Genomic DNA, 19671 nt, shown 5'->3' on the forward strand with positions numbered 1-19671 from the left:
TCTCTATTTTACTTCTATTTTCTACCTCTTTCACACTCTCTTCTCTTTCCCTCTCTATTTTTATTTTTTCCTTACATTCTTGCTTTATTGATTTATTGCTTTCTTTTTTACTGTCTCGCTTTCTTTCTTGTTTTCTATCTTTCTTTCACTCATTTTCTCTATCTGTCAATTACTATTTTCTCTTTCCTTCTCTCTGTCTTTTCTCTATTACACTCTCTATTTCTCTCACGTTCTTGCTTTATTTGTCTGTTTCTTTCTTACTTTTTTTCTCTCCCTCTCATTTTCTCTCATTCTCACTATTTGTCTTTCTTTCTCCCGTTTTACTTCCTCTCTTTGGTTTACTATATTTTTCTCTCATTCGCTAACTTTCTTTCTTGCTTCATCAGTTTCTTTCACTCTTTCGTTTTCTCTTCTCTTTCTCGCTTCCTTTCTCTTTATCGCCCACTTTTATTTTCTCTCTCTGTGTTTAATCTATTATTCCGGCCGCGTTTTTCTACCATGTGGCCCCCAAGCTCAGATGAGTTTGACACCCTTAATATAAATACAAAATATTTTCTTGCTAAGATATTTTCTTTCTTTTATTCTGCATATCTTTCTCTATGTGCTCCACTGACTTTTTTACCCTTACATGGTTTTTCCGTTTCAGATGTCCTTTCCTGCCTTCCTAGCTCTCGTTCTCTCGCACTGGCTTTCTTGCCTCAAGTCTTTTCGCCTTTTGTTTCTACTTTCCTTTCTGACTTCTTTTTGCGGTCTTCCTCAGTAAGATTTGACTCATGCATCTTCCTCTCACTCAGACCTACTTTTTCCTCTTTTAACTCTTTAATACATCCGTCATTTCTTCAAATACACATCATTTTTATGCACTTTTCTTTCTGTTGGGGACCGTGCATTTCACACTTAAGCTTTCAGTAGTGCTACGTCTTAATCAATTCAAACCCTACTATTCCATGGCTATAAAAGCTTTACTGCAGATCTAGCTGTGACACATACACACATTTATTATGACATCATAAAATTGCATTTTATTTAGGAATACAGTCACCTAAAAATATTGTTATTTGTGCACAAAATCTTTCTTTCCTCAAGATTTAAATTATTCTGTATGTGAAGTTCTTTTCTCATGCCTTCAAAGTCAATGCTGAAATTCGCAGTGTACTTCATGGCCTGTAAACCAGCGGTACACCTCACAGTGGGCTGAAAGTGGCAGACAAACTCTTTTCCCTATTATAACAGGCTTGCTATCTTCGGAGTTGTCTGACCTTTTTTATTGTTCTCCAACTCTTCTTAATAAGTCTGTCTTGAAAATGGCTTTTGCCGTAAATCTGCAATCAAATCCATTTCTTCTCCCTCAGCAATTGTAGGTTGACAAACATGCAATTAAATTAACAGAACAATATCTTCCCCTGTGCAGCACGCTACAGAGACAGGTTGCTAAAACAGTCTTACTACCCAATCATCGTTGTCCTCTTTAAGTTTAACAGAAGTTGGCACCACTTTGGTGCATGACCGCCTCCTAGCCAATCATAGTTTGTGAAAAGGCTAACATTTACCAACACCTTCTCGAAGGCCATGGCCAACAACTCAAAATCTAACTGTATCAAGCAACAGCTTTATCAATGGTTATTTTTTGCTACAGAGGGCCTGCAGACCTGATTGTGAAGATTGTGGGAGATTTTTCACCCTGACTGAGCAATGGCTGAAATGTGATTGGTCAAATGCTTAGATATGAAAACAAAATCGATGGAGAAGAAAAAAATCAAACTGACATACAATTTAGACATGTATGGAAAAGTATGTGACACCCTAAAAAAGACAAAAAAGTTGCCCAAGATACACATCAGGAAATGGTGCCACCTACATCCTGTGTGGTTAAGGAAAACAAACATCCATCCATCCATTATCTGCACCTCTTATCCTCAGCAGGGTCGCGGGGGTGCTGGAGCCCATCCCAGCCATCTTCGGGCTGTGGGCAGGGGACACCCTGAACTGGTTGTCAGCCAGTCACAGGGCAGGAAAACAAACAAACAAACAAACAAAAATGTATCTTGTCACATGCTGCTGCCCGTTTACATTGCGGTCCGGCTCATTTCTGAAGAGCGTGATAATGCTTTACAACGAAAATCAACAGCGGCCAGATGACGAAAGTGCTATATCTGAGTCAGATCAGGAGGCTACTGGAAACCATGGAAACCCGTATGATCGTTTTTATTCGGGGGGAAAAAAAAACCCTCTTCCCAAAAAAATGTAAACATGTAATGAAATTGTTTGCTGGAAAAGTATGAGCGCTGCCAGGGTGTACTCGCCCTAGACAAACCACAGAAAATGGTGCCCCTACAACCCCAGGGGTTAAGGGATCCGTGAAGAAATTCATGGGCAAAGTATTACATCGCGTGATTCATATATATATATATATATATATATATATATATATATATTATTATTATTTTTTTAAGGCCAGCAGAGAAGGCCTTGCAAGCCCCGACAGCCCGCCATTTAAATGCTTTTTTTCCGTTTTTTCCTTTCACCTTAAAACACCTTCCTTTCATTCTCACTTTCCTCAACCTGTTTTCTTAAATGGACCTTTGGCTTGAACCTACTTTTCTGCATTCCTTCCTTCATTCCTACCTTCTTTCGTTGTCACACCGGTTCCTTTAATCCATCCTAACTTTATTCTGTATTCTTGCTTAAACCTGCATGAACTTAAAATTTCCCCCATTTTCTTTCAGCCCCCTACCTGTTTTCCACCCTTATCTTCCTATTCAACGCAACTCTGACCCACATTGCAATGAATCATAAAACACTTTTGATGACGTGTGCGTAAAATGTTCACAAAGGTGTCAACAAGCGTGGGAAATGTTCCCATTCAGCTGGTTTTGGCACTCACATTTCGGGTGGGGTTTTAAAGCCACTCCAAATGAATGGCTAGCGATTATTACCATTAACTCATTCAGTGGCAAGGATGGATTTTCCACCTCATTTCCATATTTCCTTGTGCCCGTACTCCCAAAAATACGGTACTAATGGTAATGCCAGTGTTGCAGATACGGCCATTATTGCTTAAGTCTTTGCATCCGAGCGTACTGTTAAAACAGGATGCTCGCTGATGACATCACTTTAGTTTAGTAGGTAAGGCCAAATCATTTAGCAGCTAATGCCAGTTTCATGGAATTAAGAGCTATAGTCTGTGCAGCCCTTTGATTTTTTTTGTGATTAAGGGCATCACAAATCAACATGACTAGACTTAAACGCTAGAATGAAGAAATTTGCCTATTTTAAAGTACCCTTTAGTTAAAAATTGAAGTAAAAATATATCAAAATGAGGAAATCAGATTTCAAATAAGCAACATATAACTTTGCTTCTCTTTAAAAAAATTAAATTCTACAAAAAACAAACTGTGAAATGAGCAAAAGATCCAAATGTGGTTGTTTTTTTTTACAATGCCATCGAGTGGTCAAATAATACATACTGTCCCTTTAAGAAAAATTTCTCACCCCCAAAATGCCAGTTTCATGGAATGAATTGCTATAATCTGTTCAGCACTTTGAAACTTTTTGTGATTAAGGGCGTCAAAAATCAAATTGACTTGACTTAAATCTTACAAGAGACACATTTCTAATAATGTTAAAATAACCTCTAGTTAAAAATAATTGTATAATTTGAAAAAAAAAGAAAGTTGAAACAGAAACAGAAAGAAACAGAAAGTTGTCTTGAAAGACATAAACAAGAAAAAAGCACGATAAAGAAAAGTATCATTTAAATACGAAAAATTATGAGCGACATTTTCTGACAAGGTGAGCATTTTCAATATTTCTTTGCAACGTGGGTGTAATTTTATTCTAAGTCGAAGTAAAAACATAAAATTAGAAAAAAATAAACCTCTAATAAGCGACAATTTTTTGTAATAAGTGTGATTTTCTTTTTGCTATGCAGAATAAATTGAAATGAATATAAGGAATAAATCTAAAAACGATGCATATACATAAACTGTTACCAATGTGACATCTTAGCTTGAATTTGACGCTGAGCTCAACATTGTGCAAGTCTCGCCAGGGTCTATCTGAAAATAGTTGACCTATAGCTGCTGGGAATTCATTCTTGCGCCTCATTAGGATAGCTAATTCATTTTTCCCCCAACTCGGTCTGCCCCGCATTTGCATATTTTCACATTGAATGGTTGAGGTCAGGGGCTGGAAACCCAAAACGTCGAAAGAGCCGTTTGGACACAGCCCAGTCAAGAGGACATTGCAAGCTCACGCTACTTGAGCAGAGTTAATCGTTTCCTGGAGAAGTCCATACACCCCAGCGACCGTCTTTTAGGACACAGGGAATACAGTTTTAAAAGTAATATCCCAGTCGTGTACAGCTTAAATTACAGATGTGAATACTTTAAAGAGGTGAAAACCTATTTTTTTTTCTCATTGTATATTTTACCAACTGGAGTGCAACCTTAATTTTATTGTAGCAACACAATCATAATAAGGGTAATTCCAATAAAAAAATTATCTAGTATGTAAAGCGGTATGTGATATATACACTTACACACTATTTATTTTATTTATATATATATATATATATATATATATATACACAGTGTTCTCATTTGCCCGCGTCCCTGCGTCCTAGATACATCATTTTTGCTGGGGACGCATAGTGTCAAGTCAACATGCGTCCCCGGGACACAAAATTGTCTTTACCCGATTACATTATTTTTTTAAACAAAGATTTACCGCACTCCAAACTTTTCGTCAGGCACATCCGCCATTGTTGTTTTGGTCTCGTGGTTCGAGTTTTCGTCTGCACGCCGATCTCGGCAAACGAGATCTCGTTGCTTCGAGATGACGTCATTGTTGTGGTGCTCGTCGTCGAGGGAAGGTGAAAATCAACACAAAATTGGTAATTTCTTCAGTGTCAGTAATAAGTCAAAACTTAATGCAGAAAGTGATAACAACGGCAATAATTCCGGCACGAAAAAATTATTTGGAAGATCGCGAAGGCAAGGAAAACACGTGTGTTGGAGCCAACGATTCGACGAAAGACAATAAACGAAAGAATACTCCTAGCAAGAAAAGGACTTTTCTGCCAAAATTGACTAAATTATATTTCTGGTTACGCTATGAGGAGGATGATAATGGAGGCTACATGTTCTGTGATGCGTGCACCCAGCAACACAACACCAGCTTATGAAGGTGCATCTTACCAAACAATTGGACCTTGAGAAGGCATTACAACTGTGGCAGGACAGCAAACAACGAAGAATATATGAACTGGAAAATCTAAAGTGATAACTTGCTTTGTATTACCAATTAACTGTGATAATCAAAACTGCACGAATATATATACTAATATTTCAGCAATATTATTTTGTATAATGTACAATATTTTTGTCAAGTGAAAAATCTGAAGTGATAATTGATTTGTATTACCAATAAACTGTGATGATCAAAACTGAATGAATATATAGATTTGTCTTATATATTGTCGCCGATTTAGGATTTCCACCTCGATAACACTAAATTTTGGGGATCCATAGATCTCTGTTGGGACCCATAGATTTTTGAGCATGCGAGTCCCTGGGACCCATCACTTTTCAGAGGTAAAATGAACACTGTGCATATATATATATATATATATATATATATATATATATACCAAAATATAATAATAATAATACGTTCTACTGCAAAGCACCTTTTAGGAAGCCCAAGGTCGCTGTACACAGAATACCAAACAACAATAAAACAATAAAACAAGCAAGTAAAAAATAGCAAATCAAAACAAAGTCGAATTCAAAAGGGGGCAGTATGTGAAGCAGATGATCATAAAAAGGCAAGTCTGGAGAGGTGCACTTTGAGTCCGGGTTTGAGGCTAGACTGGGTGGCGGAATTCCGGAGGTCAGGCGGCAATGAGTTCCAGAGCTGGGGGACAGAGCAGCTGAAAGCTCTGCTCCCCATGGAGCTGAGACGGGCAGCAGGTATCGTGAGATGGAGGAAGAAGGATGGTCTGGAAATGGGTGGATAGGAGACTGAATATAGAACCCTAAATTGAGAAATCCTTGTTTTGTCCCCATCAATAGTATGTGATTACTTAGAGAAAATGCGGTACGGGTCTCAAACTCAAAAACCGGGGGCCAATTGCAGCCCCCAGGATAATAGTTTGAGGCCCACACTTTAATGTGAAAGTTAAAGGGACAGTGTGTATTTGTTGCCAACTAGACGTCGTTGTATTCTGTTATTACGCCGAAAACGAGAGCTAGAAGCACAACGAAGGAAGACATAATACAGTGACTCCAAGTGACCAAAACACATTGTTTTACTTAGAAATGGAAATAAAAAATAAATAGAAAAGAAAAAAAAGGACCTAAAAAGAACTAAAGAGGAATAAAATAAAAAGTAAACATCAAGTAAAAAAAGAACAGACAAAAATAAAAGGTGAAATATAAAGAAATGAAAAGGAAAAGCTCTTCCTTGATCTGCTACCTTATCATGGTGGAGGAGTTTGTGTGTCCCAATGATCCTAGGAGCTATGTTGTCGGGGGCTTTAAGCCCCTGGTAGGGTCACCCATGGCAAACAGGTCCTAGGTGAGTGGCCAGACAAAATGCAGATCAGAAGACCCCTAATGATGAGACAAAACTTTGGTCCTCGATTTCCCTTGCCCGGACGCAGGTTACCGGGGCCCCCTTCTGGAGCCAGGCCTGGAGGTGGGGTCCGCTGGCGAGCGCCTGGTGGCCGGACCCTTACCCACGGGGGCCGGCCGGGCACTGCCCGAAGTGACGACGTGGGACCCTCTTCCCATGGGCTCACCACCTGTAGGAGGGGCCAAAGGGGTCGGGTGCGCAGAGAGCTGGGTAGCAGCCAAGGGAGGGGTCCTTGGCGCGACGATCCCCGGCTACAGAAACTGGCTTTTGGGACATGGAACGTTACCTCTCTGGCAGGGAAGGAGCCCGAGTTGGTGCGTGAGGTTGAGAAATTCCGACTAGATATAGTCGGACTCACCTCCACGCACGGCTTGGGCTCTGGTACCAGTCCTCTCGAGAGGGGTTGGACTCTCTTCCACTCTGGTGTTGCCCGTGGTGAGAGGCGCAGAGCCGGTGTGGGCATATTAATTGCTCCACGGCTCGGCGCCTGTACGTTGGGGTTCACCCCGGTAGACGAGAGGGTAGTCTCCCTCCGCCTTCGGGTGGGGGGACGGGTCCTGACTGTTGTTTGTGCTTATGCACCAAATAGCAGTTCGGAGTACCCACCCTTCTTGGGGTCCTTAGAGGGTGTACTTGAGAGCGCGCCCCCTGGGGACTCCCTCGTACTGCTGGGAGACTTCAACGCTCACGTGGGCAATGACAGTGAGACCTGGAGGGGCGTGATTGGGAAGAACGGCCCCCCTGACCTGAACCCAAGTGGTGTTTCGTTATTGGATTCTGTGCTCGTCATGGTCTGTCCATAATGAACACCATGTTCAGACATAAGGGTGTCCATATGTGCACTTGGCACCAGGACACCCTAGGCCGTAGTTCGATGATCGACTTTGTCGTCGTTTCGTCGGACCTGCGGCCGCATGTTCTGGACACTCGGGTGAAGAGAGGGGCGGAGCTGTCAACTGATCACCACCTGGTGGTGAGTTGGCTTTGATGGTGGGGGAAGATGCCGGCCCGACCCGGCAGACCCAAGCGTGTTGTGAGGGTCTGTTGGGAACGGCTGGCAGAATCTCCTGTCAGAAGAAGTTTAAATTCGCACCTCCGGCAGAACTTCGCCCATGTCCCGAGGGAGGCGGGGGACATTGAGTCCGAGTGGACCATGTTCCGCGCCTCCATTGTCGAGGCGGCTGATCGGAGCCGTGGCCGTAAGGTAGTCGGTGCCTGCCGCGGCGGCAACCCTCAGACCCGTTGGTGGTCACCGGCGGTGAGGGATGCCGTCAAGCTGAAGAAGGAGTCTTATCGGGCCTTCCTGGCCTGTGGGACTCTGGAAGCAGCTGGCAGGTATCAGCTGGCCAAGCGGAATGCGGCTTTGGCGGTTGCCGAGTCAAAAACTCGGGCATGGGAGGAGTTTGGCGAGGCCATGGAAGCCGACTTCCGAACGGCTTCGAGGAAATTCTGGTCCACCATCCGACGTCTTAGGGGGGGAAGCGGTGTGCCATCGACACTGTGTATAGTGCCGATGGGGCGCTGCTGACCTCGACCCGGGACGTTGTGAATCGGTGGGCGGAGTACTTCGAAGACCTCTTCAATCCCACCGGCACGTCTTCCTCTGGGGAAGCAGAGCCTGAGGACTCTGGGTTGGGCTCTCGTATCACTGGGGTTGAAGACACCGAGGTTGTCAAAAAACTCCTCGGTGGCAGGGCCCCGGGGGTCGATGAGATCTGCCCGGACTTCATTAAGGCTCTGGATGTTGTGGGCGTATCATGGTTGACGCGCCTCTGCAACATCGCGTGGACATCGGGGACAGTGCCTCTGGACTGGCAGACTGGGGTGGTGGTTCCCGTCTTTAAGAAGGGGGACCGGAGAGTGTGTTCCAACTACAGGGGAATCACACTTCTCAGCCTCCCTGGTAAGGTCTATTCAGGGGTACTGGAGAGGAGGTTCCGCCAGGAAGTCGAATCTCGGATTCAGGGGGAACAGTGTGGTTTTCGTCCTGGCCGTGGAACACTGGACCAGCTCTATACACTCTTCAGGGTCTTTGAGGGTGCATGGGAGTTTGCCTGTCCGGTCTACATGTGTTTTGTGGACTTGGAGAAGGCATTCGACCGTGTTCCTCGGGAGGCCCTGTGGGGGGTGCTTCGGGAGTATGGGGTACCGCACAGTCTTATCCGGGCTGTGCGGTCCCTGTATGCCCGGTGCCAGAGTCTGGTCCGCATTGCCGGCACTAAGTCGGATTCGTTCCCGGTGAGGGTTGGGCTCCGCCAGGGCTGCCCTTTGTCACCGATTCTGTTCATAACTTTTATGGACAGAATTTCTAGGCGCAGCCTTGGCGGGGATGGAGTCCGGTTTGGGGGCCTCAGCATTGCGTCACTGCTTTTTGCAGATAACGTGGTGCTGTTGGCTTCCTCAGGCAGTGATCTTCAGCTCTCGCTGGAGCGATTCGCAGCCGAGTGTGAAGCGGCCGGGATGGGGATCAGCACCTCCAAGTCCGAGGCCATGGTTCTCAGTCGGAAAAGGGTGGTATGCTCCCTCCGGGTCGGGGAGGAGGTCTTGCCCCAAGTGGAGGAGTTCAAGTATCTTGGGGTCTTGTTCACGAGTGAGGGTAGGATGGAACGGGAGATCGACAGACGGGTCGTTGCAGCGTCTGCCGTCATTCGGACCCTGTACCGGTCTGTCGTGGTGAAGAGGGAGCTGAGCCGAAAGGCAAAGCTCTCGGTCTACCGGTCGATCTACCTTCCTACCCTCACCTATGGTCATGAACTTTGGGTCATAACCGAAAGAACTCGATCCCGGATACAAGTGGCTGAAATGAGTTTCCTCCGCAGGGTGGCTGGGTTCTCCCTTAGAGATAAGGTGAGAAGCTCAGTCATCCGGGAGGGACTCGGTGTAGAGCCACTGCTCCTCCGCGTTGAGAGGAGCCAGTTGAGGTGGCTCGGGCATCTAATAAGGATGCCTCCTGGACGCCTCCCTCGGGAGGTGTTCCGGGCATGTCCCACCGGCAAGAGGCCCCGGGGGCGGCCCAGGACACGTTGGAGAGACTATGTCTCTCGGCTGGCTTGGGAACGCCTCGGGGTCCCGTCGGATGAGCTGGAGGAGGTGGCTGGGGATAGGGACGTCTGGGCTTCCCTTTTAACGCTGCTGCCCCCGCGACCCGACCTCGGATAAGCGGAAGACAATGGATAGATGGATGAAAAAGGAAAAGAGAAAATTGGGGCACTATTTCCTGGGGTTTGTCTTGGGCAAGTACAGCCTTGTAGCACCCATCCCTCTCCAGGCCAATAAATGCTTCCACTCGGTCTCAAACTGGGGACCTTCCCTTTTTTTTTTTTGCCTCTTTTTCTTGTTCCTTTCTTTATATATATTTTCCCTTTTTGTCTTTGGGTAAAATTGGAAGAAAAAGGGAGCTATATACTCACTTTGAGTGTCCATAGTTTGTAATTCCTTGGACTCCTTTTTCTTGCGCTACACATGACAGCAACATCTAGTGCACAGGTGACAAACATGCGGCCCGCGGGGCGGTTCAGGCCCGCTAAGGGATTGAATCTGGCCCGCGAGACAACACTCAAAGAAGCGCAAGAGAAACACAAGCTGCAGGTTGAAATATGTCAACTTGATGTTGCCAAAGCCAGGTGCCTCTCACAAAGACACTGTTCTTGTCTTTATTCCTCTCTCTCTTCTTTCTTTTCCACCCCTTCTCTCCCACTCTGTCTCTATCTCTGTCTTTTAACCTCTTTTGCTCTAACTTCCTTTTCTCTCTCTGTCTTCATTCCCTTTGCGCTTTCTTTTCTCTCCTTCTGTCTTTCTATTTCTCTGGATTTCTTTCTTCCTCTCCATTTCTTTTCCCCCTCTCACGCTCTCTCCCTCTTTCTCTTTCTTTATCTCTCCTTTCTCTTTAATCTACAAGTCCGGCCCCGACAGAATGTTTGTTCTATCGTGTGGCCCCTGAGTTAAAATGAGTTTGACACCCCTGATCTAGTGGATGAATATAAAACACTGTCGCTTTATGAACAGCAGGATTTTTTTTTATAGCAGCGCTGTTTTTGCAGAAAATGCCATTTGGCCCGACCTCACCCGGATCCTGGCTTCAGCGGCCCCCAACCCCTCAATGAAGAATAATAGGAAATGGATGGAGACTGAATATTTTAACCCAAGTTTTCATTACATGCATTAGCAAGGGCGTAGTTTTTGCATGAACAGAAAGGACACGTCCCCACCAAAATTAAGAAATTCTCGTTTTGTGATGTCATCACTTAACGAAAAAGCATCATATCCCCACCAATGCCAAGACCAAACCTCCGCCCTTTTATTCAAAATTGAACTTGCGAGTGACAATTGTTTCAGACAGGAAAGAAGTTTTTTGTCATTATTTTGACTGCAGTGTTATGTTTTGACTCGTTTCCTGTCACTTGACACATGTAGAAATCGATTCACTCCAAAAAGGCAGCGGTACCACAAAGTAAAATTTATTAAAACACTATCATACATCAGTGAGCGTACATTCCAGTTCCTGACGCGTTCCGGTAAATTGTTGGAATCTTCGCAGTAGCAGCTTGGCCGGTTAGAGACGTGCCAACATTAAGGGGTTAGGATCGGAGAGATGGAATTAATAATATACAGTGTTCAACAACGACGCAAAAAAGAGACCCCCTTTTACGACGACAAATCGATTTATATTAGTTGCAACAATTGTCTTTGCCAAATTACAACAAAACCATGTGCAAAATCCCCCCCACCCACACAAAAGCAGTATAGCGCTAGGAAACATAAAAAAGTGGCTCAGCATGACTATCATTCCATGTGCACGACATAAATTGCCAAGCAAAAGAATCCCCCCACCAAGCAATCTGTCATATTGCCACATTTCAACCTTCGAACTTGAAACTAAAAAACTGAATATATTTTCTACGAATCAAACACACGAGATAAAATTGCGAAGCACGACTGAATTATTTCAACATTTTGTATTATATTTACAGTGAAAAAAACTCAAAGGTGGGTATTGGCCCCCTGTTCTCTCAGCCCATCCGACTGACTCCAAAGGTTCCCTGAGGACTTCTGAATGACTAACAATGACAGAGTGCACTTGTGTCTCATTAAGTTTCAGTTAATATCAAAAGGGAGAGAGCATGAAACCACTGCAAACCTTCCATGACCTGGCCGTCCCTCTAAATTTTAGTCCCGAACAATGAGAAAACTAATCAGAAAATCAACCAGGAGACCCATGATCACATTGGATGACATGCAGGCATACATAGCTGACGTGGGACCAACTAAATCGAATGCCTTTTCATATGTCCATACATCTGCCCTTTATGGAAGAGCGTCAAGAAGAAAGCCTTTTCTTAAAGAAACCCATAAAAAAAGTCAGTTGGGCGCTTGAGAAGACACCAAGAGGAACAAATAAGGTGTTCTTGTCAGGTGAGACAAAATTGAACCTTTTTGGCTAAATGCAGAGCGTTACGTTTGGCGTAAGAGCAAAACATAACATCACCCTGAAAACACCAGCCCTATTCTCAAACATGATGGCAGCATTATCCTCTGGGTTTGTTTTCTTTTCTTTCATTCATTCTGAATATCGTTAAGAGTTGATGAGAACAGATGGACCCAAATACAGGGCGCTTCTGGCAGATAATCTGTTGAAGTCTGCAAGAAAACTGAGAATGGGGCGCAGGTTCACCTTCCTACAGGACAACGACCATCAACAAAGGAATGATTTGAAACTATCATTATAAAAAGGTGTTAAAATGGCCTGACCTCAATCCTGTAGAGCACCTGTGGAAGGATCTGAAAAATACTGTGCACAAATGATCAACATCAAACCCCGAAGAGCTAGTTTGCAAGGAAGAAAGGTCAAATATTTCCGTTTCAAAATTTACAAAACTTCTTGGGGAATACCCAAAAAGACCTGTGGCTATTACCGCAGCAAAAGGAGGTTGTACAAAATATTAACTCAAAGGGAACCAATATTTTTGCAACACCTCCTTTTCAATTTTGTAGTTGTTAGCACAATACAAAATGTTAAATTAATTTGGTATCTTTTCACGATTGTGCCTCACATGTTGATGATTTTTTAGAAAGAAAATCTTAATTTTTTTATCTATAAGTTTGAACCCTGAAATATGGCAATATGTCCAAAAGTTCTTGAGGGGGAAATACTTTTGCAAGGCACTGTATCAAGATGTCTTCACTTGTCACCAGGGAGGCAAAAAAAAGAAAAATACTCGAGTACTTTCGACTTCATTCGGAGACGGCGCTCTTTTTTTAAAAAAATATTGTGTGCAGAGCTGGCACTACAGGGGACTTGAGAAGTCTCCATCGTCCTCGTGAGACAAAAAGAAAGGAAAATGTTTTGGAGATTTTGTTGTTGTTTTCATGCTTCTACGCCTTCCAGTTCGGGCGGAAGAGGAGATTTGGGATGCTTGCTCTCGAAATGCTGCTTGAAGGTTTTGGGGTCGGGCATCTGGGACTGCAGAAAGAAACAGTCAGACGAAATGGTTACGAGTATACAGTATTCCCTCACTGTATCACGGCTTACTTTGCGCAGTTTACATAAATTGGGGATTTCACCTTGCATGTTATCCTGCAGCAGTCAACACACAGCAAATGCGATCACAGGGGCAGGTTGCGGAAGGCTTTGTGTGTGTGGTGTTGGAAGCATAACGCAGCTAGGATTTTAGCAGCTAATTACATCGAAAACAAATCATCGATTAAATCGGACTCTACAGAAAGTTGGAGGAGCATGTTTTCTATGGATTGTTATCGGCTCCAGGAAGAGACTGAGGCGTGGTCGGAGGAGAAATCAAAAGAGGTTCTGCAGTTCCGGCCTACTGCTGCTATGCTTTTCAACAACATGCAAGATGTTCAACTGTTGGTTCAATTGTCCGATATGCTTTTTAAATGTTGGTGCCTCACCGAGCTACTGCCGTGATGCGCCGGTAAACAAGGGTCGGGAACCTTTTTGAGCCATAAAAGCAAAAATATATAGATTTTTATCATTTGAGGGAGTCATACCAGATATTTTAAGACAAAATTCAACAAAACTGCCAAACCCGATCTCCAAACAAAAGCTAATTCTTTAGCACATTTTATTTCACTGTGTGATGTTTGATGATTTATTAGCAATCTATGAAATAATAATGCATGAGCCTGTGTCCCATATGAATGTACCTCTTAAGATTTGTCTCCTTCATGCAGTTATTTAGGGGGGTTAGGCTCATTTTTGTCCTGAATAATGGTTACAAAACACAGTGCGAGTAAAGTTCTTGTTTAAAAATGTCACAAAATACTGCAAACAAGGAGACTGAAGTATTGACCTTCAGTGCAGATGGCGCTGGGTGAGAAGGAGGCGTTTGCGTGTCCCAAGTATAGCTCCGTCTATTCCTACTGCTTACCCAATCAAACTGCTCTAGGTGCTTTGCTAGAGCTTCTGGGTGTTTATAGTTTGTTATGTGGCTTTACATCATAAATGTCTCTCAACACTAATCAGAGATTTTTTAATGAGCTTCCAAATAAAGGATTATTTAGTGGTTTACAGCAATAACAGGGTCCATTGGTGTGACACCTTGACTGTAAAATTGCATCCTATATATACTGGACTGAACCCCATTTGCAGGCAGTATTGTCTCTGCTTTGCACATGCGACAATTGGCTCAGTAACTGACAGTGAATTTCTTAAAGTGTTGGCATTTGACGGTCAGATCCATGATCATATTGTGAATGTGCTAGCTTGGCCTTTATACGGCTCTGTAGCTTTGATTTTTGCATTCCGGAGATGGAATAAGAGCTTGCTCTGTCCACTCCACGCATCGGCCAGGTATTGCAGTACCTCCGGGAACGGTGCATTCGCAATGATCGCAGCAAGGCTTTAGGGCTAGGACCTTAGCTTGGCCTTTTGGCTGAGAGTAAGTGTCCCGGTTCCTAGGCTTTGTAGCGTATCATGAACTGACCGATAACGGATAATGAATAATGAATAACGAAGATAGATAAATAACCCTTAAAAACCCCAAAACCCCCCATCAAACAATGAATATCTCTATTTTATCTCCAAGCCATATGTACAAAGGACATGAGCCATATAAGGCTCGCTAGTCATATATGGTTCCCGACCACTGGTATAGACGCTAAAATCCTCCCAAACGTTAGAAGTTTTGGTACTCATTTCTGTATATTACTGCTAAATACAAAGACATTATTGAACATGTGCAACTATCATTAGATATTATATTCATGTAAAGATGCCCATGTTGAAAAATGTGTCGACAATCAAGTCCATCATAAACTATCTCTATTGTGGATTTTTGGCGAAACCGAGCAGCACGGCGGGACAGTGGTTAGCGCGTGTGCGGCACAGTTCTGAGGTCATGAGATCGGACCTCCTGTGCGGAGTTTGTATGTTCTCCCCGTGTTTGCGTGGGTTTCCTCCGGGCACTCCGGTTTCCTCCCACATTCCAAAAACATGCATGTCAGGTTAATTGGCCGGTCCAAAATGTCCCTAGGTGTGAATAAGCGAGCGAATTGTCTGTTCCTGTGTGCCCTGTGACTGGCTGGCAACCAGTTGAGGGTGTCCCCTGCCCACTGCCCGAAGATAGCTTGGATGGGCTCCAGCACCCCCGCAACCCTACTGAGGATAAGCGGTGCAGATAATGGACGGATGGATTTTTGGCGAAAACATCAACCAGAAATCGTATTCATACAAACACGTTCAGAATACATCTAATGAACAATGAATCTGTTCGCATACTCTGCATGCTTTTTCCAGCTTGTTTCCATTTGTAAATAATGCCTGTCTTGGAACGGGGGAGGCATTGAATTAATACGTAAAAAAAAACGTACCCGGCACACGGCACAGGTGAAGACGAGAGCTGCTTTAGCCGCCGTCTTCTGGTCGTGTCCCTTAGCCTTCTTTATCTCGGCCTGCTTCTTGGCGTTCTTCTGCTGGGACTGGATCTTCTGATGTCCGCGGGCCATTGTCGGCAAATCTAGTATGAAAAAAAATATTTTTCATGGCCAAATGCAAGCACTTGTTATATACTCGCAAAACCAACTCTTCAATATCTCCAGTACCATTAAAAGAAGAAATGCGGTGTCAATCATGGAATTTGCAGAGCCACATATATACAATTACATTAACAATGAATTTTGCAAGTGCATTTATTAAGACATGATTTTTAGATCTTGAGTATATCGAGAATATATTTGCATTCGAGACAAATTTCTCTTCATAAAAGGTGTTGGGTAAAAATGACAGTAATACGGAGCTTACATTTTCAGTTGCAAAAGGTTCTTCCCAGTACGATTTATCAATGGGAAACGCCACCTTAATAAATATCCATAATCGGTACGTATTCCCTTTTTAGGTGTAGAATGCACCTGTCCATTTGGGCGTGACCCATAGGGGGCGATGACTCTTTACAGGACAATGCCTTACAAACTAATACCAGCTGCCCTTGATCACGAGGGAAGAAGAAATGCAATGGCAAAGTGAAGCCACCAGGGAGCAGTGTTGGCATTATTTTTAGGCAGACTTGTTAAGAAACATGGCAATAATTACAAGCATTTACAAGCATATCACCTAAAATTCAAGAACTTTTCAATCCCTGAAAACACAACATAGAATTCAAGGATATTATGGATCTGAAGCACCCGTACAAAACCTGTAATCGGCATTGATATGGAAACAGTGCCGAGTAGTGGCGCTAAGCTGTCACTTTGTAGGTATCCTAGTCAACAGGGATTGTAGGATATCGAGTTTTTTGTTCACAGCACTCGTCTAATTTATTGTTAGATGCATTATAAGCTGTCGCGGGACACCTAAAATGATGTGTCAGACTACATTTGGGCGTCGGGTTGTATTAATTGTATTCAGTAAAACTAATGAGTCTAGGGCTGCAACAAGTAATCGATGTAATTGATTAAAACCGATTATTAAAAACGTTGGCAACTATTGAACTGCGCTTAATACGGCAAATGATCATTTTACGTTAAGAATGTAAGCGCTTTAAAACTGAAGAAGCGCGTGAAAGTGAGTGACAATTTAATGGCACCATTTGTACAAGTAAAACGCTATTATCTACCAAAGCACTCATTTACTTTCTCAGCAACAAGTACTTGACCTTTCGAGTGACTTTCTTTGTAAAGACTTGACTAATAAGTGAAGATCAACCTAGATTGAACTCAAATTAAATGTCATGCATTTAATATTAACTCAATTGGACTTGAAGCGAATGCTTTCTATGGAAGGTTCACTGCTTTTAAAGGAATAAACGAACCATCCGTTTACATAAACTCAAAGGTGAACTGACATTTCCAAACAAATTACAATCAATGCTATGAGGGCTTCTTGCCCACTCAGTAAATAATTCACCGTGTATTATTTAGCCATTCCTCATGATTGAAAAAAAACAAAACACATTTTGTTGAAGTAAACAAGATTAATTCAATCAAAAGCAAGACTACATGTGCTAACAGACGTGCATTTGGAGTACTCGTAGGTCAAAAAATTTGCATTTACTTTACATGTAATTTTTCCTCATTTGGTTTTTGTTTTCTTTTCCCTTTTTGCTTCTTTTGTCACTTTTCTTTCATTTCCCTTTATTCTTTCTTTCCCCTTTTTTATTGTTTCTCTGTTTCCCCTTTAAGTTTCTGTTCACTTTTCATCTCTTCTTTCTTGCATTTTTAGTTAGTTCCCCTTTTTTGTTTTTCCTCCCTTTACTTCTTTTTCCTTGTTCAATTGTTTCCATTATTTTCTGTCTTTTCCCTCTCCATTTTGTTTTTTCTTTCCTTTTCCCCTTCTTTGCTTCATTTCAGTTTTCTTTTATTTCCCCTTTCTTTGTTTTTTCCCTTTTTACTATTTTTGTCTTCCCCCTCCTCCCCTTCACTTTCCCTTATGGTTTTCTTTCTTTTTCCCCTTTTTCATTTTTCTTTTCTTTGCTTCTTCTTTTAATTGTTTTCATTACATTTACCTTTATTCTGTTTTTCCCTTTTTCCTATCTTCTTATTTACCCCATTGTTTCTTTCCCGTTTTCTTTTTGTTTTCTTTTTCCCCCCATTTGTTTTATTTTTTCCTTCTCTTATTCCCCTTTTAATGTAGCTCCCTTTTTTCTGTCCTTACCCCTTTTTATTCAGTTCCTCCCACTTTTCTTCCATTTTCAATTGTTACTCCTGTTTTCATTTTCCGTTCCTCTTTTTTTACTTTCTTTACCCTTTTTAATAATCTTCCTTTGCGAAAGGCTGGACAAAAAAGACTTAAAGAAAAACGGCGCAGTCCGCTTAACATGAGTGAGTAGTTTGAATTCTTCCTTGTGTTTTGTAGCACTTCTTTTCAGTTGCACAACAGTGACATATAGTGGTCAAATAATACACACTGTCCCCTTAACACAAATCATACCGAATCAAGCCCGTCGGATTAATGATACCAATTGTGCATACTATTTGAGATTTACACAAATAAGTTTGCCTGAACTTTGTTTATAGTGGTGCGTTTTAGGAACATGTAAAAAATGAGATCATGTCAATTAGCAATAGGCGAAAACAATCTGACGCTCAAACGCCGCGTGTTCTTCCACTTGACGTGCACTTAATTATACAGAAACGATGAAACTACTTTAAATTGTAATAAAAATGACTCCAATCAACCCTGATTGTTGTCTATTACGCAAAATGAATGAGTGGTTGTAACGTGGATTAGCCTTTCTGTTAGCCAAGCCACTAATATTAAGGAAGCGTGTCTTTCCGAGGCGTTAGTAATTCAACACCACACACTTTTTTGTTTGGCATGAATTTGTAATATTGCAAACTTACCTCTTACGAGAAGTATGTAAGTAAATATAGTGAGAAGAGTACGGGACGTTCTCACGAAGCACAAACAAACTAAAAACGTGACAGCTGCTAAATTCCCACTGACAAGATGACGTCGTTGGCGGATTCAAAGACCGTCGGGAATGTGTTTGTTCGGGATCCGAAAACGTACAAGTTGACCAAAAAAACAACAACATCACCGTAACGTACTGCAGAATTTCTATAAAGGTCCATAAATGAAGAAGAAAAAAAGTTCATTTTTGATAATTAAACTGCGTGCTGGAAGTCAATTAGGGCAATAGAGTAGGAATTTTCGAGTGGAGGTGAAGTCACCATAGTGAGCGACGACGTTGGCGACGTTGCCCTCAAGTGGTAGAATGAGACTACTGCGCATTTTCCTGCAGTCGTATTTTTGTTGTACAGTACTACTAGATAGATAGATAGATACTTTGTTCATCCCCGAAGGGAAATTCACATTTCCAGCAGCATCCCTGAGCTGAGAACAATCGAGAACAATCGAAAATAACACGGGAGCTGCTGGAGTGGCTGCCATTCGTGACGGCGCCGGAAGAAAAGATTCAATTTGAATCATGTACAAACAAACAAACAATTGAATCATGTACAAACAAACAAACAAACAAAATATTCATGTTTCAATAAGTGGAGTGTAGTATTACTAAAGTAGGATTTTTGGAGTACAGTATTTCTGCCGTGGTTTTTTTGGGGTTCTGTTTCCATAGTAATTCTTTTGCAGTATTTCTGCAATATTTTTCTAGTATTTATACTGTGGTATTTTTGTAGAATTATTCTAGTATTTCTGCTGTAATATTTTTTTGTAGATTTTTATTTGTTGTATTTCTGTAGTATTACAGTTGTTGTATTTTTTTAATTTATCTGTAGTAGGATTTGTGTAGTATTTCTGTAGTATTCTTGTAGTATTTCTACGGTATATTTTTTGTAGGATTCTTTTAGTATTTCTGCTGTAGTATTTTTGTGGTAGTTTTTTTGTAGTATTTCTGTAGCATTGTAGTATATGTGTTTTTCTAGTATTTATATAGTTGGATTTTTGTAATATTTCTGGAAATATTTTTGTAGTATTTCTACTGTGGTATTTTTTTGCAGCATTATTGTAGTATTTCTGCTGTAGTATTTTTGTAGTAGATTTTTTGCAGTATCTCTGTAATATCGCAGTTGATTTTTTTGAGTAAATCTGTAGTAGGTTTTTTGTAGTATTTCTGTAGTATT

At 42.1% G+C, this 19671-nt stretch overlaps 2 protein-coding genes and 1 pseudogene across 2 annotated transcripts in view; 2 read left to right on the top strand and 1 right to left on the bottom strand.

Annotated features, from left to right (window-relative positions):
* Nucleotides 1-11077: 11077 nt before the first annotated feature.
* Nucleotides 11078-18695, bottom strand: znf706 (zinc finger protein 706). Its single transcript, XM_088329308.1, has 3 exons — nt 18430-18695; nt 15463-15608; nt 11078-13096 (listed from the first exon to the last, which is right to left on the bottom strand). Exons 2-3 carry the CDS (start codon nt 15595-15597, stop codon nt 13001-13003), a joined length of 231 nt encoding a protein of 76 aa, XP_088185434.1. The 5' UTR covers nt 15598-15608; nt 18430-18695; the 3' UTR covers nt 11078-13000.
* LOC148371297 (U2 spliceosomal RNA) lies at nt 14352-14477 on the top strand (annotated as a pseudogene).
* The window catches only part of grhl2b (grainyhead-like transcription factor 2b), a 40521-nt gene continuing 38360 nt past the window's right edge, over nt 17511-19671 (top strand). Inside the window, exon 1 of the mRNA XM_088329307.1 lies at nt 17511-17907. The gene's annotated coding sequence lies outside the window, so the exon portion shown is untranslated. The remainder of the gene's footprint in view (nt 17908-19671) is intronic.

The sequence above is a fragment of the Urocampus carinirostris genome, chromosome 2, assembly GCF_059441175.1.
Source record: "Urocampus carinirostris isolate Australia breed hairy pipefish chromosome 2, RoL_Ucar_1.0, whole genome shotgun sequence".
Classification (NCBI taxonomy): Eukaryota; Metazoa; Chordata; class Actinopteri; order Syngnathiformes; family Syngnathidae; genus Urocampus; species Urocampus carinirostris.

What these genes read in the sequence shown, in the direction of transcription:
- znf706 (XM_088329308.1), bottom strand. Translation starts at nt 15,597, where the DNA reads ATGGCCCGCGGACATCAGAAGATCCAGTCCCAGCAGAAGAACGCCAAG. An exon ending in TCACCTGTGCCGTGTGCCGG is followed by an intron (nt 13,097 to 15,462) that starts GTACGTTTTTTT and finishes TTCTTTCTGCAG; the next exon opens with TCCCAGATGCCCGACCCCAA.